This window comes from Rhinolophus hipposideros (genome assembly GCF_964194185.1).
Source record: "Rhinolophus hipposideros genome assembly, chromosome: 11".
Classification (NCBI taxonomy): domain Eukaryota; kingdom Metazoa; phylum Chordata; class Mammalia; order Chiroptera; family Rhinolophidae; genus Rhinolophus; species Rhinolophus hipposideros.
In genome coordinates this window covers 60534371-60559961 of record NC_138057.1, presented here as the reverse complement: position 1 = coordinate 60559961, position 25591 = coordinate 60534371, and the positions used below count along the sequence as shown (strand labels likewise).

Sequence of the window (25591 nt, the reverse complement as noted above, 5' to 3'; positions counted from 1 at the left end):
ACAGAACAGATTTTAAATCACACACAAAATCCAGCCCATCCTAACAGAAATTATTTGTGTGAGACGGATAATGTGTTAATTTGACAAGCAACAAAAGGGTGAAGAGGACTTCCTCGTCTGGCCCACAAGCTGCATAGCTGTGCCGAAAAGTTTGGTTCTTTAGTTAAATAAAAAAAAGAAAGTTAATATCTTTGTTATTTCCATGTTTAAAATAAAAACATTCCTATTCACAAAAAACTAAATCTCCTTTGCCCCCAAATTAAAACAGTAACAACACACACACAAAAAAAACAATTTATATGAAAAACTGAATTGTGCTGTGTTTGTAACACTCAAATTGATAGAAAATAAACATGTGGCAAACAAAACTCCACAGTCACCTTAAAATTAGCTCGTATGAATCTACCAAATTCTAAATTATAGTTGAACACTAATAAACAGCTTACCTGGAATAAAGGATGACAATTCACAAACAGTTATCTAATAATTAAAGTCTGTTTCTTTTTTTTGTTTTGTTTTTTACTAAAATAATTAAAAAAATCACAGTATTTTAAGAAATAAAACCCACATGGGGATTTTAAGCACAATTTGTGTTCCTTTCTTTAAAACTCTTTTTTTTTTTCTCCATTCACCATCTTGCCCAGCAGTTCTCTCTACATTTAACCACAACGACGACAGGTAGTACTGACAAATGCAGAGAAATCCCTTGGTTAAGTTTGAGGTACTAGGAAACAGGTGACTGTTTTATGCAAAGCAGTTTTTTCTTTTCTGTTTTTGTTTTTTTTTGTTTTGTTTTGTTTTTTTCCCCAAAGCGGCTGCAGTTAGGTCTTGAAAAAGCTTAAGGTATTAAAACTAGAAAAACGCACCGAAAGTTGTGCGTCAAAAAGTTGTTCCCTTAAGAAGTCTTCTACTGTCACGGAGTTTCTGTTTCCACATCCTGTCCAAGACCACCACAGAGCACACCGTGCGCATGGGAGGTACTTTCATATTCCGTAACAAATGAAGCTTCCATAATGAAGATCCGGAAGAAAAGATGTAGTGATGGAAAAGGAGCCACATATTCCAACCATTTAAATAACTTTAATTTACATACTCACTCACACAGGTACCAGTGCTTTGAAAATAGATTGTTCAGTCCTAAAAAGCAGCTTTGTTCTGTCTTCTCTTTTCTGTCCCCAACTTCTCAGCCCAAGCTGGCCCTCCCACTTTTTCATCATGGTTCAAGTAAGGTGTGATTAAGAATTTTACCAAAACACTTATTCTTTTTTGGCCTCTGCATTCTCCAGGAGAGATTTGTCAGTAGCTACTACACAGATGGCTACTGTCTCATTCTTTAGGGAAAAGTCTATCCCAATTGCCTCGTCATCTTCCTTTTCCTCTATAGAGGGCACCTTAATACTGTCCTCCACACTCTCTTTCAGGTGGATTTCTTCTCTGCTCATCTGCTTGGTGTCATTCAACGCCCTGGAAAAACATGGATGGTAGAGACAGATGAATACATATATTTTCCTAATTAAACGACAAGAAAAGAATCATGTCCTTATTTCCCTGATCCTAAAAAGGCCTTGGGGTTTCCCTGGAACAAATGCCACAAATGTACGACTACACTGTGAGTGATTTATCCTTGCTACCTGTTATGCTTAGGTCAAGTATTTCTGGTATCATATCAGAGATCTGAACCACAAAAATATCCATTATTATACTATGCTTGGATGACATCATGCTTTGTTTCTAGATGAACATAATTGGTTTATGTTCCCTCCTCGGGGAACAGTGTTAAGTCGTAATTGGTAATAGCAAGAATTGTCTTATGCTCAAACTCATCAGTGGAACGTGGAAGCTAGGAGATTGGCTACTTATTAAGATTAAAAGAGCAACTCAGATATTAAAGATGTAATGGACAGGTCCAGAGACAAATCAGAGAAACAAAAAGCAAAAACCTGAAGATGGAACTCATGCCATGGGAAGCTTATATATATTCTCTGAAGTTTAGACGCTTCAGGTTTCAGGGGCATTTACTGCTGAAAGGACCAACTTGTAGTTTCTGTGTTTGGTGGACTAAGCATTTTGTGGAAGGGACGATTTTATATTCAAGGATCTTATAAGTGTTTTACAGGTATGCTCCCACCTACCTGGGAGGCAGGCAGAAGCTGGCTCTGTCCCCGAGGCAGAGCATTGAAGGCACCAAGAGGTGCGTGGGAATGTTCAAGGCCACTCAAGGAATGAGTCATCAGAGGCAGGAGCAGAAGCCAGATCTTTTGACCCCGGTCCACGCTCTATCAGAGAATGTCATGCTAATGAAAGCTGAAGGGACACTGGCTGGAGAAAGTGCAAAACTTCTACGCGAGGGAGGGTTTGAGCAGGATTTGTCATTCGTAAAGATGATTTTTCATTTGACTTGTGTCTGGGTGACGATTTTCAAAACCAACAGAAACGGAGAAACCTAGTTCCTGACAACTGCCTCTCCTCCCATTCCCAGAAATGTGACACAGAGGGGTCTGGGTATCGTCAGGGGAACCAAAAAAAAGAACCTGGTCTCCCTGCCACCTCTCACTTGGGGCAAAAGCATTCTTGGGATAGCGCAACTTACATGCCATGTCTCAGCACGTGCCTTTCCCACTCAGAGCCCTGTGAAAACGCCCGTCCGCAAAATTCACATGGAAAACGCTTCTCAGGGTTAATAGCAGCCCCATGGTCAGAAAATCTCATTAGATCTGTAAGGAGAAAACAGAAATGTTACCTGTGTGCTGTGGGAATAGGCAGAAGAGATAAGTCAACATTCATCAGGAAATCTGCTCTCCTTCCTTCACTTGAAAATCCATTCATGAAAGCAATTTCCAGATCCCTTATTCTTTCTCCTGTCTGGCTTTTCACCAAAGGGTATTTCAAGAATCGCTCCTGGTTCCCAGGCCCCAAGCGTCCCCATTCCACCTCACTTGCCCAGCTGCTTCTATTACAAATCATCTGGGTCTTTCTTGCCTGAAGAACGTCTTCTGCCCTTTCCAATGGCATCTCAGCTTTTTTTCCTGTTGAATCTCTCCCTCCTGTGATGTTCTATCAGTGGCTCACAGTTTAGCACCTATTCATTTTCTGTTTGACAGAGGTTTATCTTTGCTCACTAAAAAGAACACAGACAACTGCAAGCCCCGGACTGGGTTATGCACAGTAGACCTCAGGGTTCCGACTCCTTCCGAGTGAGAATGCCTTCCTGACTCACAACTTGTGGTCATCTGTCATGGATATCATAATCAACACCTCCCAGGGTGGCTACAAGCACTGCATGGGAGCCACAAGCAAAGAATCCAGGATGAACGTGAATCCTGGACAATGGGGAGGCCAGTGTGCGAAAGCCTGTCCTCAGCTAACCAGGGAGCCTGGCCAGCTGCCCGGCATCTACTCCTCAATTGGTGGAATTCATGAATGTGGGGATATACAGACAGTTCTGGACAGGTCTGCTGTAAACATCAAATATTGATTGTCCTTGTTTGTCTCCTCCACGGTTCTGGGCACATGTGAGAGGTCTGACAAACGTGGATTGGCTGGCTAATTGTTTACAGGCTACTCCTCCTGGCAAACTCAAAGATGAGAGCTTACACAGCCTTTGTGTGATCCTGAGTCCCAAGCCCATATGTCTTTCATTATACCACAGAGGGCCAAGTCTTCCTGTGGGTTAGAAACCACAGCACCTAGACAGTTCTGCAGCCACGTTGCAAAATGAGGGCAGTGCACAGGGAAATGGTGATCGTCTCCACTATTTGATCAGTCTGTGCCTGTGCATACAAGATGTTGCAGGAAGATGTCTCCTCGTTGAAATAGCATCTCATAAAATCCTCAGGATGACGTTAACAGGATAGGTACCTCTATGCTGCCTTAATCTTCGGCACAAAAAGCTATGTGAATGGGGCCAGTTTTAACAAAAGATGAAACATTTTCTCACAAATTAAGAAGATCACCACACAAGCCATTAAAAATAATTGCACAGACTATCTTCCTTGATTCTTTTCATTGGAAATGAGACAGCACCATCTGCTCTGCGCATTAATTCCTTAGCAGGGATTATCTTGGGCAAGAAATCAACAGAATGCCTTCCTGACTCCTCCCAACTGCATAATGAGAGGGGGTGGGGAGGATTCTGCTTGGGTTAATTTTGATTTTTTTCATGCCTGGTTTCTTCTCTTGCAAATTCCCTCTGAGCTTTCTAGGCAGGACCTGCAGTATGGCCACAGTCAGTCCTATCTCCAGCTCTTGTGTTGGGGAAGGATGCTGAGATGGGGTAACTACAAGGATGTGAGCCCCCCAGAACTGAGTGTGCCTGATGAAAGTCTTACACTGCCAACAAGGAGCATGCTCCTGGCACATTTGCTCCTTTACCCTTAGGAAACATGAAACCAGTCATCTATTCTTTCCAATGGCTCATGCTGTTTCATCCTCAAAGGAAGAGGCCAATCATTACGTGTCACACATCAAATAGCTCTCCATCAGCCCTGAGAGCCTGGCTAAAGCCACCTCCCACTCTCTACTCCTAGAAGACAGACCGTCTGGCAAAAACACCCCGAGGCTATTGTGTGTCGTTTCTTCTTGTTGGCAAGAATATACCTAGATGGTGGCAAATTGATTCAAACGAAATGAGACAAAGGAGGCTGTTCTTTCAAGGATTGGCGAGGGGGACCGGAAGCTTTCGGCTTATGATTCCCATTAACATTACTAGAAGTTACTCATGTAAATCCCTCACCCTCTGAGAGAGGAATACATGCTTCTCCGCCCCAAGACTTTTTTCCCCCATGTGGTTAAGCCTCATGAATGTGATGCTACTTGCCAGTGAGAAGCGATCAGACACCATGAAGCTCTTTCCAGTCAAACGGAGCTGGTCTGATGCCACAGTGTTCGTGCGAAGGGGGGTGGCCACGCTGGGCAAGCAAGGAAATTTGCCTGGTGCCCCACACATCTAACTGCCATCTTTTTTCTTCTGATTTTCTATGCTTTTATTTTGGAGGAATCACAGGGGAGGGGAGGACTAAAGGGGTTCTTGCCTCTGCAATGCTTATATGCCTCTAAAATCACGTGTGGTCAGCTTTAGACATTATAAAGTCATAGAAGCCAAGGAAGAATAATTGAAATCCTGAAGAGGAACAGCAGGACACAGAGCATCATGAAACAATAAGAGCCTCTCTACCCTGTGTCAAAAGCACCTTCTTCCTCTGGTAACAGAGCACAGACATTAAAGAATTCATCACCAAGAACATATTTGTGAAATGTTAACAAAAATGAAAATGAAAAACCATGATTCTCAGATCACAGCCAGTTTCCTTGTAAGAATGGATGACCATGGCTCCTTAAAGTTGTAATTTGACAACGACAGCAAACCTATATGGTGAAGAAGTTTCATTTGTCCATTTCTTTATCAGGCTGACCATGGGCACCCTGGCACAGCTTGGCTGGCAGTCGTCTTAGCTGGGAATTCAGGGGCCAAACTGGACCCCCACTTTGCAAACCTGTGGTGTACTGCTGTGGTGGGGGTGGGGAAGAGGGCAGGGGCAGGTCAAAAAAAAAGAACGGAGAGAGAGGGAAAAGGCCAGCTAATGGGCTTTCTTAGGCTTGCGGACTGACCAAGCAGGAAAAACAAAGATATTCTGCAAAAGTGCACCTTTGAGTGAGGCCCCAGCACCACTGAAGTGACACAATTCAGGGTCAGGTTTCCTTCAGGGAACGTTTCACTGACAAAGGGTTGTGGAAATGGTACGTAGTGTAAAAGGGATCCTGCCTTTGGAGTCAAAAGACTAACTTTAGTTTTTTTTGTTTTTGTTTTTTTTTTTAAACTTTGAATAAACTCTTAAATTTTCTGGGCCTTTATTTCCCCATTTGGTAAATAACAATAATACCACCTGCATTGCAGGGTTATCATTTATTAGGTGGTTACTATGTTTCAGGAACTAGGTAATGTCTTGTGTGTTATCTCACTTAAAATTTACACAACCTTCCTAAAGGAGGAAGGTGATATTATTATTATTATTATTATTATTATTATTATTATTAAATGCACAAGGAGTTAAAATAATTTACCAAGTTAGCTAGTAAGTAATGGAACAGGGAGCCAAATTCAGGCAGGCCAACTGCGGAACCCTCTACATTACATAAGATTAAAGAATAAAGTTATCGAGCAACTACCAACACTAGGCCTAGCATGTGATGGTGCTCAACAGCAGCACCTAGTACCATTTTTCTTATCACCGGGATGACATCTGTAGTGTTTATTTCTCATGTTTATGTTGTCTGTGTGCTTTTGATAAATCTACAATAACTCAAGTAACACAGACCAACCTATATGCTTATATGCACTGTCTTGGCATTGCCACAATATTCTATGTTGAACAATATATAAAACCAACTCTAGATCACATAAATGTATAACTAAATATACTTTTGAAAACCTTCGTTTTGAAAACAATTACAGACGAAGAGGAAGTAGGAAAAAATAGTACAAACATTCCATGAGACCTTCCCCTGCATCCCCTGTAAGTACACAGCTCCATGAAAGCTGTTGGTCTCTTTCTCTCTCTTTACAATGCAAAAACAGCAACAAAGAGATTAAGAAAAGAGCCACACAGAGGACCCAGGGCTCATGTCCGTTGCAGCCTCCCCCCTAACCTCAGCAGTATGCCCCAGAAGCAACAATTTTAAATAAGCGTTCAATTATAGTGTCATCCATTTTGTCGTCTGCCAGTCCTTACTCTAAAGAGTCCCTAGACACCAGTTTTCCTTATTAAACACAAATCACCGCTATATGTTTTTAATAAACAAATAGCTACAGTTAGAGAGAAAATGCCTGTTTTCCTTGAAGTTTCTATAGCTGGTAATAGTTTACAAAGACATGGCTCCTGACATGTTTCTTAAGTTAGTCTGTTCTGCTACTTAACTGAGAAGGATCATTCCTTCTGTTGCTCAACAACCTCTCCCTCCCTTCCGTCTCCCCATGGACACGCTGGCTGCCATCTGGGACTCAGGCGGGGGCGGGGGGCAGGGATGAGACTAACCTCTGTCATCAGCCTTGCTGTTCATTTCTTCTTCCTTGTCCTCATCATCGCTGCTGGAGCTCTCCATCTTTTCCTTCATCTGTTCCAACTGATCCAAGTTAACCCGTCCAACCAGCTCAAAGTTACGGCTTACCTGAAAAAGGCCCAAACAAATGGTGGAACAATGAACTGCAGACTGAATGCAGCTCGCCCTGGCGGAGAGCTCTTGCCAACCTCACTTTCCTGTGACTGTGTTTTTTGGAACGAGGACCAGAAACATCAGTGCCTGAGAGGTCCTTTTCTTCACTGACCTTTCCAGAGGTGGATCCATCCTTTGCTCCCACATTCCACCATGTTCCATGGAACTGTCAACATTGGACCTTCCTTACCAAGCTTAGTAAGAAACGTGAGCTACAGTCAACAGGAAATCAAAAGTATCGTGAATCCTGGGGAATCGAGTAAGGTGTCTAATAAGCAGTTTTTGAGTTGAAGTCAAAGGGGTAACTTTTGTAAACTACCCTAGTTCCACATACTTCTGGAAGTGAAGAGGCTATCCTAAAAGGGATACCCCTTTATCCTAAAAGGGGTAACTTTTGTAAACTACCCTAGTTCCAGATACTTCTGGAAGTGAAGAGGCTTTGTAAGTATCCTAAAGGTGCGAGTCACAACCTTTTTCTCCATGACACTATCAACCCGGAGGGCTATGGGCTGTCTCAGCAAAGGCCAGGTGACAACTATTTGATTCTAATAAACAGTGATGGCTACTCCTCTGTGGAAGGCACTGTGTTCCCCGTTGGAGGCCAGGAGAGGGACCCACAAAGATGAATGAGACCTGGTTTGGGCCTCCAGAGGCTCACAGTATAGTTGAGGAGAGAAGACAGAAATCATTCATTAGATTCCAAGGCAGATTTCCAAAGCTGCTGCAGTAGAGAGTGTAATGAGGGCTCAGAAGAGGAAGAGGGGAATCGATAAGACAATTCAAAAATATTCTCTAGGACAGAGATTTGCTGAGCACCACTGATTCCATATGCCTGGCAGATGGGGACATCATCATCAACTGTGACAAATGTGAGAGAGAGACTCAGAGTATCAGGGCCAACAGACAAGCCCTGTGAAAGGCTTAATATTGTCCCAATGTCATGGTAAGAGGTAGGAAGCATTTAAAAGGAGGAAGAACACTCAGGATAAAAGCTCTTTTAAAACAAGAGAGACAATACATTGATCTAACTATAATAATGAAGTCCATGAAATCAGTTACTTCGAAAACTCAACCCGAGGGTGGAAAAGATGTCTGCCTCAATCTTAATGCTAAACACTCAGGGAAGGCAAGTTCTTGTTTTGCTCATTAAAAAACGGTTTAAAAATTGATAGACTAAGGTAAGGAGGAGGAAGAAGAGGAGAAGGAGGAGGAAGAGCGTTCTGAATCTTTATTTCTCCTTCCTCCCCTCTAAGGCTGGATCCACCAGCCTGGATCTTTATTTCTCCTTCCTCCCCTCTAAGAGTTCACAGGAATAGTCTCCACCTTTGCTTGTAGCACCTTCCTAACTAGGGATTTATCCGCTATGCCTTACTCCTACGAACCTCTATGAATTTTTATGATATAAAAGCCAGCTCTGTACGAGGTATTGCAGCCCCTGCTTCTCAAGGAGCTCATGGTGACAGAAGAGCTGTTACCAAACCAAAGGTTCTTTTTTTTCTTTTCCTCCTTCCTCTTTCTTTTCCCTTCACTGGAAAACTGTTAACATTTTGGATGATACACCGTTTTAAAAGAGTACCAGACATTTTTACCGTATGATATTCATCCGAGGCTGACTCAGGATTTAGTTGTCCTGAAAGATTTCTAAAATCTTTTCTACGCAATTAAAAGATTTAAAAGTAAGAACTAAAAATTCTTCTATGTAATTAGAAGATTTTCCAATAAAAACTCTTGATAGTGTTGGGTTCTTACTCTACTTTAAATCCTGAAATCAGCAATCCAATATTAATCTTAATACAAAGGGAAGACTCCTTGCTGCATTTCTGAGCCACTGTCTCTTACCTGGATTATTGTAAGTCCCCTCCCTCTTCCCCTCCCTTCCTGTTGGTTCCCACCATCCATTCTTGCTCCTTTTGCATCTATTCTCCAATGCCTTCTGAGTAATTTTTTTTTTTTTTAAATAGAAATCTGTTCATGTCAGTCTCTGCTTGCCCTGAGGATAAAATCCTCATTTTTCACTATGGTTTACATGGCTGGCTATCATCTTATTCTGGCTCACCTTCTCCAGACTGACTCCCCTTGGTTCCCACCACCCTTAACTTACTAAGCTTCCTGGAATATGCCACGCTCTTTACTTTATGCCTCTCTCTCTGCACATGCCATGTCCTCCGTCTAAAATTCTCTTTCGTCTTCATGCGGGGACTCCTTAGTCTTCTAGCCTCACTTCAATGTCACAAGGGGGACATTTTTTGAACTCCTCCTTGGTTAAATACCCTTGCTCTGTGCTCCCACAGCACCCTACACTCCCCCTTTGTAACTTATCCCACTGAATAATTGTTTAGTCAGCACCTCCCTCTGCCCCCAACTGAACTGCACACTCCATGAGGACACGGCATCTGACTCACTCACAGCTGGATGTCCACTGGACACTGCAGTGTCTAGGTCAGAGCCGGTGCTGCTCTCACCTCCTGGCTACTGGGTATCTTCATTTTAATTTAATAGATTTTCCTTTCCTATAAACTTTTCAGAGAAAATTTAGAAAATAGGAAAAAAAACTCTTTTACAATCCAACTACTTATACATACTAATTGTTAACAAGTTTGTGCACTTCTGTCTGCCTGTTTTCTGTGCATAGATTATTTACACTGATGTAATCACATTAACACATATGCAAGTATATCCTGTGTCTTAAGTCTGGCATGGCATAAATATCATTCTCTGTATAAGCATTATTTTTAATCATTATATAATGTTTCATTATATTTTAGTTTCCTTGACTATTCCTATGAGTTTACCTTTGGCTATTTTTGGCTTATTAAAAATGCAGTTATAAACTTTATTTTACATAAACCTTTCTTTAATGTTTAGTTTTAATTTTATAGGCTAAATTTCCAAACATGAAATTACAGGGTCAAAGTCAGAGTATGGACTTTATTAAAATTCCAATGTATTTCTAAGTTGGCTTCTAAAATGACGTACGAGTTACTTTCTGGTCCTGGAGATTGGTGGGCCTCTGATTAACTGTTTAATGGTGTTGAGAAAATATTGAGGGAAATTCACCTTTTTCTCTGGAGATAAGAAGTATTTATTACCTCGTTTCCCCAAAGGCCCACAACAAAGAGACAAAAAGTAAGGCTAGGAATTTAAAATTTAGAACCTGGATCCTTGCAGCCTTTTGAAGGCAAAAGAAGCTACCCATGGTTTTGAAGGGTGGACTTTTCAGATATATAATCACTCAGACTCTAAAACTATATGCAGATCCTTATATCCTGTGAAAGTTATTTGGGAATGTCCAAAACCCAAAGTTCCCTGTGAAGGCCAGTAACCCAGAGTCATGGTGAAGTCTGCTGTCCAATAAGAATGTGAGATGAAGTGCCATCGACCAGTACACGCTTTACCATTAAAGTTATACTTTATTCTGAAAGTGACAGTACTTCAAACCCTCATGCTTAATGTTCAAGCTTCATAACTACATTTGTCTTTCTGTTTGTTGGTTTTTAACCATTCAGCAAAATGGTTTGGATCTGTCCCTAGTATACAAAAGAATTTCCGTACTTGAGGCTTATTCAAAGGAGAGAAGCATTACATGACTTACAAGTATTAACCAAGTTGAACATGTACTTTCATATTGTCCTAGGTTGGTAAACCCAGCTATATAGCAGAAACTGATATAAACTTGCTTGTTAATGAAAAAAATATGTAATTGGATACACTTGTCTTCAGATTACTTAGCAGACATTAAATGGGGGAGATGGTGATGAAGAAAAATCCACTTAATATTTCCAGAGTTCCCACTTTCAAAAAGGAACACCCAGTCAGGATATTCACATCACCTACTAGTGCATGTCCATGTTATGAAGAAAAGCCAAAGTGAATATTTTATTTCTAGAAACAGGGACACCAGAAAACAGAAAAACTGCCTCTTATATCAGAAATGCCTATTTCAGCCACAAACTGAGAATGTACAGTGCAGTGAAGATTTTAAAGGATTTACAGCACAGGCTGGCAAACTTTTTCTGTAAAGGGCCAGGTAGCCAAATAGTTTAGGCTTTCTGGACCATAGAGCCTCTGTCACAATTACTCAACTGCTACTATAGCTTGGAAGCAACTGCAGACAATAAGGAAATGGATGAGCTTGACTGTGTTCCAACGAGACTGTATTTATGAACACTAAATTTCAAATTTTATATAATTTCACATGTCACGAAATATTGGTCTTGATTTTTTTCAACCATTCACAAATGTCAAAACCATTCTTAGCTGGTGGACCATATGAAAACAGGCGGCGAGTTGATTTGGTCCATGGTCAGAGTTTACTAACCACTGACTTATAACATCAGCTGGTTTAGCCAGCAGATCTTTGCTGTCTTTAAAAGTCAGAATGGGAGCGAGGGAAAGAAATCAGCAAAGCATTGTCTCTACAATTTCTTATAGGAAGGTGGTCAAAAGTGCAGGTAAAATCTTGAATTCTCAGATAAGAGCATTTCAATCAGAATTCAATCAAGCTTCTAGAAAGGATAGCTAAGTGTACAAAAGTTCTACGGAAGAGCTGTGTCACCATATTCGCTCTGTTCTATTCTGCCTTCCCATTTTATAGATACCTTTATCAAGCATTTAACATGCTGGTTTGTGATTCTTTGTTAAGCTTTTCTTGACCACTTGCTTATAAACTCTTCCAGGGTAGTGACTAGTGACTGTTTCTTATTTAGCTTTATATGCTCAGTGCAGGGTACAAGGGCAGTCATGTAGTTGACACACAATAAGTGTTAAGTGAATTTGCCGGTAACATAAAAACCCATGGGAGATCACAAAGTATAAAAAAATTCATAATATTGCCGTAAGATGTACATCCCATGATAAAAATTTGCTTGCTAATGAGAGAAAAAAATTGGACATTTTCTAAAAGACTTTTTTGATTCTTACCAAATATCTACTATGTGCTAAAAATTAATCTAGTAGTTTTTCTATCACTTAACCCTTATGACCGTTATCACTTAACCCTTATGACCATTGGGTGAGATATCTGTTATCTTCCATATTTGTAGATGAGGAAAACAGAACACAAACCCAGTAAGTAATAAAGCCAGGATGAGAACTCTCATCTTCAGATGCTATAGCTCCAGTTTCCCCATTGTAATACAAATCATCTGTAGAAATGCAAAATTATTCACAAAATAAGTAAATATTATCCATGGGATACTGGCTGAACCCAAGAAGAAGGAAGGAAAAAGTATTGTGACAATAATGTTTTGTTGCAAAATTGGATGGCATAGAGGAGCAGAATTTTTTGAGACATTTTCTGCAGATGAAAAATGTTCCTAAGAAGAGTAAGAATAAAAGATGGGCAAGTACCCAGGAGGATATGGAGGAAAGAACTCAAGGAATAGACCTACTTAGCAACACAAACCAAATCAGTTCATTTGGAGAATCTCAGCACAACTCCCGCCAAAAAAGCCAAGGTGAAAGGTATCATTAAGGAAGTCCAAGAACTTCGCTGTTGGCCAATTGAGCTGTTGCCAGTCTCGTGGACTGGAAATCCAGAGGCAGAGATGCTGCTGCTGCTGCTGCATTTTGCTTATTTGAACAAACCGGATCCTTAAAATCTCCTACCTGAGAAGTGATTTCATTTATTGATGTATGTCACAGCTCCTGGAGCCTTTATTGTATGCAGGGTACTATACTAGATTTTGGAAGAAAAGAGAAACATGTAACGTGGTTTCCACTTTAAGAACATTGCACCCAATGGCAAGACAGGCACTTGTTAAGAATAGTGAGTTGAGGCAGCATGAAATAAACGCCTTTATGGAGGAAGAGAGGAAGAAGGAAAGCCCTATGGAAGCTTGGAAGCAGCAACGATTAATTTTGACTGGAGAGTTTAGTGGATAAATTCAAAGGTTAGAGGCACAGAACATCTTCAAATGTCTACTTGAGAAACATGATCTAAGGTTGTGCCAGGCACACCCCTCTATAACGGTCACACCTCTTGCTCATCTACTTCTGATTTCTCTGTCTTCCAAAATACACAAAGAAACAGATCTATGGTGGATAAATCAAGAAGCCAGACTAACGTGAGGGAAAACAGGGGTGAAATGACACAAAAATCTTATATAGAAACCTTCAGCTTGCAAAAATCCTTGGAGTTGATAAAGCTAAAGCCGCTAGTATTTAGTTTAGAAATTAAATGAAATCCGAAAAAATGTGGCCAATGGAGTGTTTATGATCTGGCGTGGGGAAGGTTCTTCTTTTGTCTTACTTCTCACTTTCTTTGCTGGAAACAAATGTTTCATGTGACTGTTATGCCACTGTGGATTTCACTAGTCCACAAAGCTGAACAATTTTATTGGAATGACTGAAATGTTGGTGATTCCTTCTGAGCTTAATGTTCTGCTGCTTTCCCCAAACTGGCAAAAAGTGAGAGATACGAGTTCCTTAGAGTTCAGTCGCCTGAGGCTCCATTTGTATAAAAAATTAAAAACATTTCAAAGTAAATTAAATTAGTGAATGTGTATTGCCTGAATAGACTATCCTTCTAAATTTAATATACCGAACATGACAATTTTATGAGCAAACTAAGTTAGAGATAATATATTTTTATGTTCCTTAAACTAGCAAAGAGACTTTAGGACTATAAAGAACACTAACAAGGTACTGCATACACTTACACTTTCTTTTAAAAAAAAATTGGGTTTTTTTTTTTTTTTTTAATGCAAGTGCAAGGTTTGTTATTTTTTTCATGACTTCAAACTTCCTAAAAATGTGAAGTATTAACTTTCACTGGCATTGCTAATAAATGGCACTACCGGTAGGTGATTTTTTTTTTTTTGTGTGTGTGTGTGTGTGTGTGTGAAAGAGAAGGAGGAAGGAGGGAGGGATTGCAATAGAATAGTCTGTCTTTTAGAAAATCTAGTGAGATCAAAACAAGACAGGAAGTTGAAAGATGAAAAAATAAAAATCTAAAGAGCCTGCACTGTTTACTTTAGATTCCAAGAAATAACAAGTGCTTCCTTGTTCCCCAGCACAAAGATAAAGGTCTAGGAAGACGAGATGCAGTGTGTTACCTTGGCTTGTGAGGATAAACATGGCAGTGTAAACCCAGTGCACTGGAGAATTTGGTGCTTAAAAGGAATAGTATATTTGACTTCAAGGACTCTTCCTGCTGGTACCAGCATTTTGTCTAGTCATGAACGATACCATCTGACATCTTTAGAGACATTTTCTGAGGTTTACAAGGTTTGCAGGCAGAATTGAGAAGTCCAGTTTTGAATGTCCAGTTCTGTTTAACAAAATCCTGACTGAAAATACATCCTACAGTGTCTTTTAGTATGAAAATTGCATGAAAAATTCCAGTTTCTCCACATCCTTGCCAATAATTTAACACTATCAGTCTTTTTAATTTTAGCCATTCTAGTGGGTAGGTAGTGATAGTTGACTGTTGTTTTAATTTGCACTTCCTTAATGATGAGTCTCAATGAGCATCTTTTCAAGTGATCATTTGCCATTTATATATCCTCATGAGTAAAGTGTTGATTCAATTTTTTTTCTCATTTTAAGTTGAATTATCTTATTATTGAGTTATAAAGGTTCTTTATATGGTTTTTTGGTTAGATAATTACTCTACAAATATTTGCTTCCCATCTGTTGCTTACCTTTTTATTTTTTAATGGTGTCTTCTGAAGAGCAAAAATGTAATTTTGATGACATTCAATTTATTGATATTTTTTCTTTTAATGTCTGTAGCTTTTGTACTGTAGCTAAGAAATTTTTCCCCAACCCAAGGGAAATTTTCTAACATTTTTCTAGAAGTTTTACACTTTTAGCTCTTATGTTGAGGTTTATGATCCATTTTGATTTAATTTTTGTGTTCGGAGTGACGTAAGGGTCAATAATCATTATTTGGCATATGGAAGTCCAATTGTTCCAGCACTATCTATTGAAAAACTATCCTCTCCTTATTGCCTTAGCACCTGTGATGCAAATCAACTGACCACATATTTGAGGATTTATTTCTGGACTTTTCCTTCTGCACCAATGATCGAGGCATCTAGCCTTATGCCAATACCACATGCCCTTGATTACTGTAGCTTTATAGTAAGTTTTGAAATAAGGAAGGGTGAGTCCTTGATTTTGTTCTGTTTCCACACCGTTAGGCTATTCTAGGTCCTCTGCATTTCCACATACATTTTAGTATCAGTTTGTCAAAGAAAATATCCAAAGAAAAAAATCCTATTGAGATTTTGATAGAGATTACATTGAATCTGTAGCTCAATTTGGGAAGAATTAAAATATTGAGTCTTCTAATCCATGAATATGGTATATACTGAATTAACTTAAGTCTTTTACTTCTCTCAACAATATTTTGTCATTTCCAGTATACAGCTTTCACAGCTCTTGTGTTAAAATTTATTCTTAAGCATTTTGTTTTTTGATGTATTATGAATGAAATTGATCTTTTTAAGATTTCATTTTTGGATTGTCCATTACTAGTTTATATAAATATAATTGAGTTTTATATATTGATCTTATATCCTGCAACTTTGTTAAACTCACTAATATTTTAGTAGCTTTTTTAGTAGATTACGTAGGATTTTCTACTTACAAATATCACACTGGCTCTGAACAAAAACTGTTTATTTTTTTCCTTTTCAATTCTTATGCCTTTAATTTCTTGTTCTTGCCTTATGGTCCTTGACTTCTGTATTTGAATTATTAGCAAACTTCTCAAGTATATTGTACACTGACACTCCTATACCCCTTTCATGAATGCTGAAATCAGGTTTTTGTATATCCTTTACCCTGATGAATGGCCATTTTTAACTAGTGTATAATGTCACTGCCTATCGGTCAAAAATTCAGTTTAAGCAGCACTGCCATCTTTGTTTATAAAATAGTGTTTGGATAATTATTTCAAGAATTCAAACTGCATTTCGTAGTCAGCATTTAGAAAACAAGGAACAGAAAACGGGAAAAAGTGCTCCTATCAGTAATAAGCGTGAGTCTCATAAACCTAACAACTGAGACGAAGAGGAAAATCATTAGGCGTGCTGAAAGTGGCAATTCTATAGCCTCAATTAGGTGCTCGTTGGACTTCATAAGCTGGTCAACCACGAGAAAGAGTAAAATTAAAGAGCACATCTCGGCATAGTGAAAATATAACATCAAAGATGTGTCTGAACACAAGGTATAATAAGTGATTTTATAATATATTTTAGGTCTTCAGGAACTAATTTCCTTTGTGATACATATAAGTGTTGTATACTTGAGGAGTCAGCAATTCACATGGACTGAAGAACACGGTGGGTCTCAAAATGTGCGAAATACCAGGACTTCATTTAACCTTACAAAACTTCTGAGAAAGGTATAAAGATTCCCATTTAGAAATCAGAAAACAGACAAAGAAATATAACTTGATTCAAACCCAGGTCTGTTTGGCTCCAAAAAGCTCTAAGACAGGCCCCTATTTTCCTGAGCAACCCATTTCTCCGATGCATATCCAGAAGCCCTAACTTTCCACGCCTGCCCAGGAAGCCTCTGGTTCCACATCTACACAGTTTCTAATCTTTTCTGGATTTCCCCAGTGACTCACAAGCCACTGTGCAACAACTGCGGAAGAATGTATCTTCCTGGTTTGCTCTGTCCCAAAACACGAGCCTGAAGGCTTGAACAAGATAATGAAAAGATCTGAAGTGGTTACATATGTAAGGTACACGTACATGAATGTAGAAAGCTTGGTTCGAAATGGATGAGTGATTTTCCTTTGAATGTGGGGGCAGAAATGCCTAGAAGTGTGAATAAGAAAATATATTAAAGTTTTTAAGTGAGGTAATTCAGGCTTTTCTTTTCTGCTTTCATTTTTGGGCAGACACATGAGAAAATGAATGTGTTCCAAAGCAGAAAAGTTACCATAAAACCATTAAATTGTGGATGGGTGATAAAACTCAGCCTTCTCTCTCAGCACCCCACAGAAAAATTTCAACCCTTGGGTGAAGATGATTCAAACTAAAGTATTTATAACTTGGGTTTGTAAGGCAAGTAAAGAGGGCCTGTATTTTTCACTGAGACAACACAGAGCAAGGAAAAACAGAAACAATATCAAAAGTGCTTTTCATAGTGCTTTAAGTAAATACTCACTAGATGTTTTGGATTTGTTGGTTAATTAGAAAGCATTTCAATAGGCTCATACCACCTCTCCCCACTTCCTGCCCACCCCCCTCCACCAAATTGGGCAATACCAGAAACAATCATCTCAATTCCAGATATGCCCAAACTAAGGAACTGAGAAATGAGGAAGCTTCCTGGATGATTTTACCATACAATCAGATCTTTGGAAGAGAACTTTCTTTTCACAAACCTTTTGTTATGTCGTGTACGAATCTGTTCTTCATCAATCCCCCTCCTCAAATGAAATACATATTTTACAGTCCTTATATTATTTAGACATGAATAGCGATGCCTTGGAAAATCTTCCTAGTTAGCCAAATGTTGGAAACAACCTACACAACTGAGGGGCATAGTGACATGGCCACTATGGGTCCACACCCTGTTGCCCATGTTTGTAAATAAAGTTTTATTGGAACACAACCATGCCCATTCATTTATGTCTCGTCTATGGTAGCTTTCTTGCTATAAGGGCAGAGTTGAGTAGTTGCTACGAGGACCATTTGGCCTACAAGATCTAAAATATTTACTATCTAGCCTTTCAACTAATATGGAAAAATACACCAAGTCATGTATAGCATCATCACAATTACATAAAACAAAAGAAAGTGAGCACAGAAGAGACCAAAAATGTTAAGCACTTGGATTTGGGTGCTAGCATTATGGGTGATTTTCCTTATCGCTATCAGCATGCTCCAATTTTAAAAAAATGACCTTGTATGTCTTTTACAATAGAAAAAAACCTGAACCTCATTATAAACATTATTTTCGTTCACATCTCTGTCATGCACCGGGTGAGTGTGACTCAGGTCAGCTCTCCAGCCCACGCGGGCCCTTTCCACAGGTATGCCTGCCGAGATGGGGAGGCAGGAAGTCCCAGACAAGTACCTTATGCTCGTCCCGAAGGTGGCTGTCCAGTTCCTCCGTGTGCTTGGTCTCGTAGTAGCAGAGCTGGCATTTGTAAGGCTTCAGTTCATTGTGCTTTTCTATGTGTTGCTGGAGGCTCTCGTCACTGGAGCAGGTGAAGGTGCACTTATCACAGCGGAAAACTACTCCTTGCAAGTATTTTGACAGTTTGGAACGGCACACTTCAATGGGGACAACTCGCTCTTCTGTGGAGACAAATTGAATAGAAAGACGGGAATTGTTACTGATCAGCAGATGTCCTTTCTTTGGACTATGAAAAGAAACACCCACTCAATTTTGCAACTTCTTATGAATTTGGGTCCAGGAACTGTATACACAGAAGTATGATACCCTCTTCCAACCTCCAAAAAACATATTCCTCTGGTACAAGTCAGTGTTGTTAGGGCCAAAAGCTCATTGTGTACTTAATACTCAGGATGATCTATAAATAGGGGGGGGCAGGCTGAAAGGTGCTTGCCGGTTAATTCCTGAATGGAGGTGATGAAAGGAGGGTAGAAGAATGGAATTAGCTGCTACTTTGACCAACATTAATGATTATCAACAGCAACGATTAGCACTTCCTACTTTCTCACCAAGTGTTACTGAGGCTGGACTTACAGATGTCTTCAAGGGGGAAGGAAACTGTCATTCCCCAAGCACCTATGTGCCACCACTGTACACCTTGCTAGCAACTTGATTTAGGCTGGAGTTCTTCCCGTTTTTACAAATTGCTAAAGTGAGGAACAGAGCTCTTAAGTCACTTTCCAAAGGTCACAGACTGGCAAAGCTGAGATCTGTATCCCTGTCTGTCCAACAGCAAACCCATTATTTCCCACCATTTCCAATTCCATTCCTGTCCCCCTTTCCAAAATGTTCTCAAGGAGACCGTTTTCGTTTTCCTGACACCGAGGGAATCTCTAATTAGTATCAAATAGAAAAACAAAGAAACCTGTATGTATACTTTCATTCATGAAAATTCCAACTTTTTTTCTATTTAAAAAACAATTTTTTTTATTAGGTTCAGGTGTACAAAACAATGTAATAGTTAGACATTTACACCTCTCACAAAGTGATAACTCCCTCCCCAAGTCTACTATCCCTCTGTTATCATATATAGCTGTTACAATTCCATTGACTATATTGAAAACTCCAATTCTTAACTATGAAAACTGTACAAATGAAAAAGCTGCAGGCATCATTCAGGGGGAGAACGGGTAGTGTGGGAAAAATGGTGGATCTGTGCCTTCTCTATTTGTAATCCAATTGTCAGGAGGGTAAAAATAAAAGAGGGAGTGGATTTGGGTGCTTTTCTCATTAACATACCAAATGCTGTAGGGCTGAAAACTCGTGCGCTTGTTTATTTTGCACTCTCTCACCCTTGTGTTTAGCTGCTCAAATTAAATTTCACACCAGTCTGCCCAGAGTATGGGCGCACGCGCCAGAGATCCATAACTGGGATACAATTAAAATCTGTGCTATTTATGCAAGGATCAAATATAGCGTGTGTATTCACGCTGTGTCTGGATTTCAGGAGACCCTCTGAAAGTTTACAAATGGATGCACACAACATATACTTATATTATTTAGAAACAGCAATGTATTATTAAGTCAAGAAAGCCTGATTTATTCTCAGAGTCACTGAGTAGCAATGTTTCCCGAGCATCAGGATTTTGTGCGCTGGTGCCACTCACTTGGTGAGACCTCCCTTTGTTGTTGGCCTGTGTTGGGCCCCTGGGGATTTTCTCCACCCAACGTCATGCCTTAGTCTCAGCCATCACATTCTCACTGCAGGGCAGTCACTGCCTGGGGAGTCCTTGAATGAGGCGATTAATTGGCCAGCAAAAAAGCTGGGCAGAGGGAGCGTGGAAGGTGGTGTCTGCAACATACTCCCCCTGGAGCTCTAATGCATATGTTATTTTCCCTGTACAAAGAGTCAGTTGCTTATTTAGAAACATAAATATTTTTAAACCAAAGTATAGCAGACAGCTAAGAAACACATGATTATAATGTAATCCACACATTTTCTTAGAATAGCAAATGTTTAACAGTCTTCTAACCATTCAGTTCCATGGTCTGGTATAAGGGTAAAAATGCTTTGGGTAAACCAGTGAGCCTTAAGGAAGCCCATCCTGCGTTGTTCTACTCTTCTAACCCAGTGTTTCTCAGTAGTAAGCACTATTGACATTTCAGGGCCAGGCAATTCTTCGTGGGGTGTGTGTGCGGGGGATGGAGTGGGGTTGTCCTGTGCATTGCTGGGTGTTTATCAGTGTCCCTGGCCTCCACGCACCAGATGCCAGTGGCACCTGTTTCCTCCCCAGTTGTGACAACCCGAAATGCCTTCAGACAAATGTACCCTGAAGAGGCAAGACTGACACTGGGTTGAGAACCACTGCTCTAAGCCAAGTGCCAAGCATTAATTCCCGCTGCTCTGGGGAAGACACATGTGGACACGAACCATCAGTAAGCTGGTGCCCAGCAAGAGACAGGGATACAGGCTGAACAGGCAACCAGCCGTCACACACTGAGGGAATGCTTTTCCACCTCCAGGGTTCATAGGAAGGGTTGACGTGAACTTTTCTGGCACCTTCCTTGAGCCTGCACCTCCTCTTGCTCTCTCCATGTTTCTTCCTGATTTATATTTTGTCATTTCTACTGCTTCCCCTTTTCATTCTTTGGCTCAGGCCTGGGCCAGGTGCCCTGGTTCTGTGGACCTCAGTGGAGAGGGGGAATAGCTGGGTATAATTTTCCATATGGTGATGTCTCCAACACCTCAAAGACAGTCATTTAAGCACCCCCGAGTCTTCCCTTCTCCCCCATAAATTACCTTGTTTTTTTTCTAACTTGTTTTTTAGATGTCTCCTTTTCCTCTACCACTTCAGTTTTCTTTGTAGTTTCCAATTTCACACTGTGTGTCGAAGTGAATTTTACACAGTCCCGAGCACGCAGAATAATACCTTGCAGTTTAAAAATAATAAATAATTTGAACGACTGCTGCAATTTCTTAAGTGCTCAGTACATTTCAATCTCGGTTAGGTACTCTACCCTCACAGTTACTTTTTCTCCTCCTAACACTCTGCAAAGTCAGTTTTATTACCTTCAGTTTATTGATATGGAAACTGAGAGCTGATCTGTTAAGCGACTTCCTCAGTCCCTCCTCTAGTTCAATGCCCTCCTTCTTCACCTCTGAAAAGAACAGGGCTCATCCGATCTGCATGCAGCATCCTTAAGCCTCTTTTCCCCTAATAGTTTAAAAACGCAAAAGACATAGATGTCGAAGGCAACAATTTCTATCTGAATTTCTTTTATCTTCTGGATTTGATAGGTCATTTCCCTGCTTATTTCCTCTGAAATGTTAAGACCTCCCATTTCCAAACTAAGATGTTACCAGAGTCTCAAATCTCTTAGTTCCACATGGACTTTTACTAAGGTATTAATTTTAGAAAAACGTTAACTTTTTCTCGTGTCTAAAAACATGGCTACCATGACCAAGATAAAAAACAAGACAGACTCTGAAAGGCAGGCCAATGACCAACAACATTTTCTGAATGAGGTTATTCATTGAGGCAAAGCGAAGGACATAAAGTTAGAGACTGGGACGTTGCCAGGTACGGACTGAGCCCTGTCTTGGCTACAGAAGCTCAGCGCTCAGGGCTAATTTCTACAGGGGCAGCGACAACTGTGGGTCTTTCTTGACTTCACACCTCTCAAAATTACCTTGGGTAAGAAATTAAGGCCTGAATCACACTCATTGTGAATCAGCTCCCACCACTGACTGCAAAAATATTATGATTTCAGCAGTTTCACTATAAGATAGATCATGTCTCACATCTCCGACTCAGAAGATGCTTGGTGCTGCAGCTGGACATAAAACCTAAGAGGCTGGACCTCAGAGTAATGACACACTGAAGCACATAAATACTAAGGTCCAACCAGGGCTGAGAAGTATGTGTCGTCAAGCTCTTGCGGTATTCTGTGGAAAAATCTGCAGAATTAAACTACAAAGTGGGGTCACTTCTGCTCAAAACAATGAAAACCACATCCCTGTGGAGTCCAGCATCACCAAGTAAAAATTCTTCCTGAAAGGCAGACCACAACACACGTGGGTTTCCTCCCGCAGTGTGCCAAATCCGAATGAAGCAGGGAGAGATTTGGAAGGTATTCACTCCAACAAACTTCGTATGTAAGTAATCGTGCTAGAAGACCTGGACCCTCTTTGGGCCAAACTATTGGGCCAAACTAAAGGCCCACTCATTACTCCCTCTGGGCCAAGTAAGTGACAAGGGCTTGTTTCCCCAAAAAGTAAGACCGGGTCTTATATTAAGGTTTGCTCCAAAAGACACATTAGGGCTTATGTTCAGGGAATGTCATCCTGAAAAATCGAGCTAGGGCTTATTTTCCGGTTAGGTCTTATTTTTGGGGAAACACGGTAGAAAGCCATTAAGAAAATAACAATAGCTTCTAAAAAAAACCACCAATCATTTAAAAAACATAACCACAAAGAGACATAAACATAAGTACGACAGCTCCTGGTAAGAAGTTACTAAGTTTTGATGTGAGCTAGGCTACCACCTTCAGCCAGAGAGAGCCGAGAACTACACCTCTAATTCTAACAGGCAAATGTATCTGATGGGGATGGAAGGAAACATGTAATTTCACTGAATAAAATGAAAGATTGGCCATCTCACTGTAGATTTCTTTTCTCAAGAAAAATGATACTGATCATATAAATTACAGCAGATTAGTACCAGTTCAAAACGACGCTCACCTGCAGGATTTGGTTCCATTCAGCATTTGTCTAAGTACAGGGGTTATGGACTGGGAAACAGAGACTTTAGGTTAATATGTCAACTGGAGACCAGTTACAGTGATTACATAGCTCCATAATTATAATATAAATATTTTGCAAAACTGTGTTTCATCCTATAATTCAACCTATGCTCAAATTTTCAGGTTCACTGTAGATATGCAAAGTATATACAGGCAAAGCTATGCATGAGGCAGCTTGCTTCCAATGATGATAAATTCAATGGAAATGTATTCATGAAACTATTCCTTTGTTCACTGTCTCATTTCTCATTAAAGTTCAAGTTCCTTCAATGTACAAACCTTGCCTGACTCTTCATGGCTGTGTCCCAAGAACTTAAAATAATGCTAGCTTATAGTAGGTGTTCAATAAATATTTGTTACATGAATGAAAACCCATCAAAAGTCCTAACACCAACTTTCTCCTTGAAATAAAAGCCTCTGGGCTTAATGTTTCCCTCATGGCCAACCTCACCAAGTGTTGGTCCAACCTAAGTTGATAATTCCTCATAGAGATGGTTCTACCAATCCTTTGCTCCAATCTTTGCTAAATGAGTATTTGTCGGGGATCTCATCAGTCCCCTGGCTTCGCATCTTTCTACTGAGTAAAGTTCAAACTCCCACATTGCTATATGAGCCCTCTATAGTTTGACCAGAGCATGCTTTTCCAGCCTTGCCTCCTATTCCCTCCAGGGACCCCTCAGAACAGTCTAATGCTGCTCTGTAAACCCGCCTTTCTTCTACGCACCTGAGTGGTTTGTTAAATTCCCTCCACCCCATGTAGTACATCAAATAGTGTCTCCCAGACATGGGTGTCCACCTAGAACCTCAGAATGTGACCTCACTAGGACATAAGGTCTTTGCAGATGTAATTAGTCAAGATGAAGTCACACTGGATTAGGGCAGGTCCTAAATCCAATGATCGGTGATCTTATGAGAAGAGGAGGGGACACACAGAGACCCACACAGGGAAGAGGGCCTGCACAAACAAGGCAGAGATTGCAATGGTGCAGCCACAAGACAAGGAATGGCAGGGAACGTCGGAGTTACCAGAATCCAGGCAGAGCCAAGGAAGGGTTCTTCTCTAGAGCCTTCAGAGGGAGCAGCGTGCTGACACCTTGATTTCAGACTTCTAGGTTCCACCATGGTGAGAGAATACATTTGAGTTGTTTTAAGCCACCCAGGAAGCCAATATACCCCACCTTAAGTTCTCTGCCTGTTGAAATGTTATCATGGCTCAGTTTGAAGGCCAACCTCCCCTCACAACTTTTCTCAATCCCAAGCAGAAATACATCTGCCACTGTGAATCTCCCAGACACTTAACAGTCATTATCTCATACATACTTATGCACATACTTCATCTCCTTAGGAGGGCAGGTGCTGGGTCTTATCTGCCCTGTTTTACCCAAAGAACCCAGCATAGCACGGCATGTAACAAGCAAATAATGAATGCTTGCTGAATGCACGAGTGAACAGTGTGCTCTCTATGGCCCCAGCCAACATAAATCCATGAGCATTTCTCATTCAGAGTTCTCATGAGTGAAACGGATTCTCTTTCCTTTCCTATTTAAATATATCCATTTGTCTGGACAAAAAGCAAAGGAAACTCTATTCTTACAAGCAGTAGCTCAGTCGCAGGGCCAGTTCAGTAGATGTTTTTCTTGCCTTTCATCCCAAGTATTTTAATTAACTAAGGCCTCAGAAAGAGCTCTTCCTGCAGGCCCTAGAGACCCAGAGATGTTTATTCAGAACCAGGAGGGCACAGGTGCATAGAGAGCCACATCTTGTTACTTTGAGATCAGCCCCACTGCAAAACTGTAAGGCAGACACCGAACCCTGTCTTTTGACTTGTTAAGACCAGCTTCCCACTGAGCAGACATTTTGAGTTGAGATGGACACCACAGCCAGGCCAAGACACAGATGGCAGACGCGGCTGTCCTGAAGCACCCTGCCATCTGTGGTGCAGTGGGCCTCATCTCTGACCTGCAGCCCCACAGATAATTCCATCGCCAGACCCAGCTGCCACTAGAGCCTCTAGATCTCTCAACAGAATGACACCAACCTTGTCACCTTCCCAAGGGTGAGACAGTGATGCTTGGTGGTTAAAGGGGGCTATGGGTCAGAAAAGCCTGGGTTCAGATCCCTATTAGCTTATGTATTGGTCACGTACCTCAGGTAAGGTGCTTTCTGAACCTGGGTTTTCCTTTATCAGGGATAACCATAATGCCCATCACAGAGGCTTTTGTGAGAATTGCCTAAAATGACACTTGGAAAACACGTAGCTTGGAAAACAGCACCTGCGACCTAATGGGCATTCAGTACCAGTAACCACTGTTCCTATTGTTAGCGTTGCCATTACCACTACCCGTCCTCAAATGCTCATGTTCATTCCAGACTGTGTGCTTTCTCACCGCGATGAGGACAATATTTATATACTCAGATGCCTCTTTCCATATAAATTGTATCTACAAATAAGCAGAAGAGCCTGTATGGAACCAGTGACAGGCAATACGGGGGATGA

At 40.6% G+C, this 25591-nt stretch overlaps 1 protein-coding gene across 4 annotated transcripts in view; it reads right to left on the bottom strand.

Annotated features, from left to right (window-relative positions):
- Positions 1–497: 497 nt before the first annotated feature.
- ZNF462 (zinc finger protein 462) overlaps positions 498–25591 on the bottom strand; it is a 128353-nt gene continuing 103259 nt past the window's right edge. For 3 of the 4 annotated variants that reach the window (XM_081066578.1, XM_081066579.1, XM_081066580.1), the window contains exons 10-13: positions 18250–18473; positions 7032–7164; positions 2591–2714; positions 498–1464 (exon numbers count right to left, since the gene is read on the bottom strand). In XM_081066578.1, coding sequence (XP_080922704.1) covers positions 1257–1464; positions 2591–2714; positions 7032–7164; positions 18250–18473 — 689 coding nt within the window. In that variant the 3' untranslated portion in view covers positions 498–1256. Of the gene's footprint in view, positions 1465–2132; positions 2277–2590; positions 2715–7031; positions 7165–18249; positions 18474–25591 lie in introns of all 4 variants that reach the window. The other variant, XR_013994454.1, reaches the window with a different exon arrangement.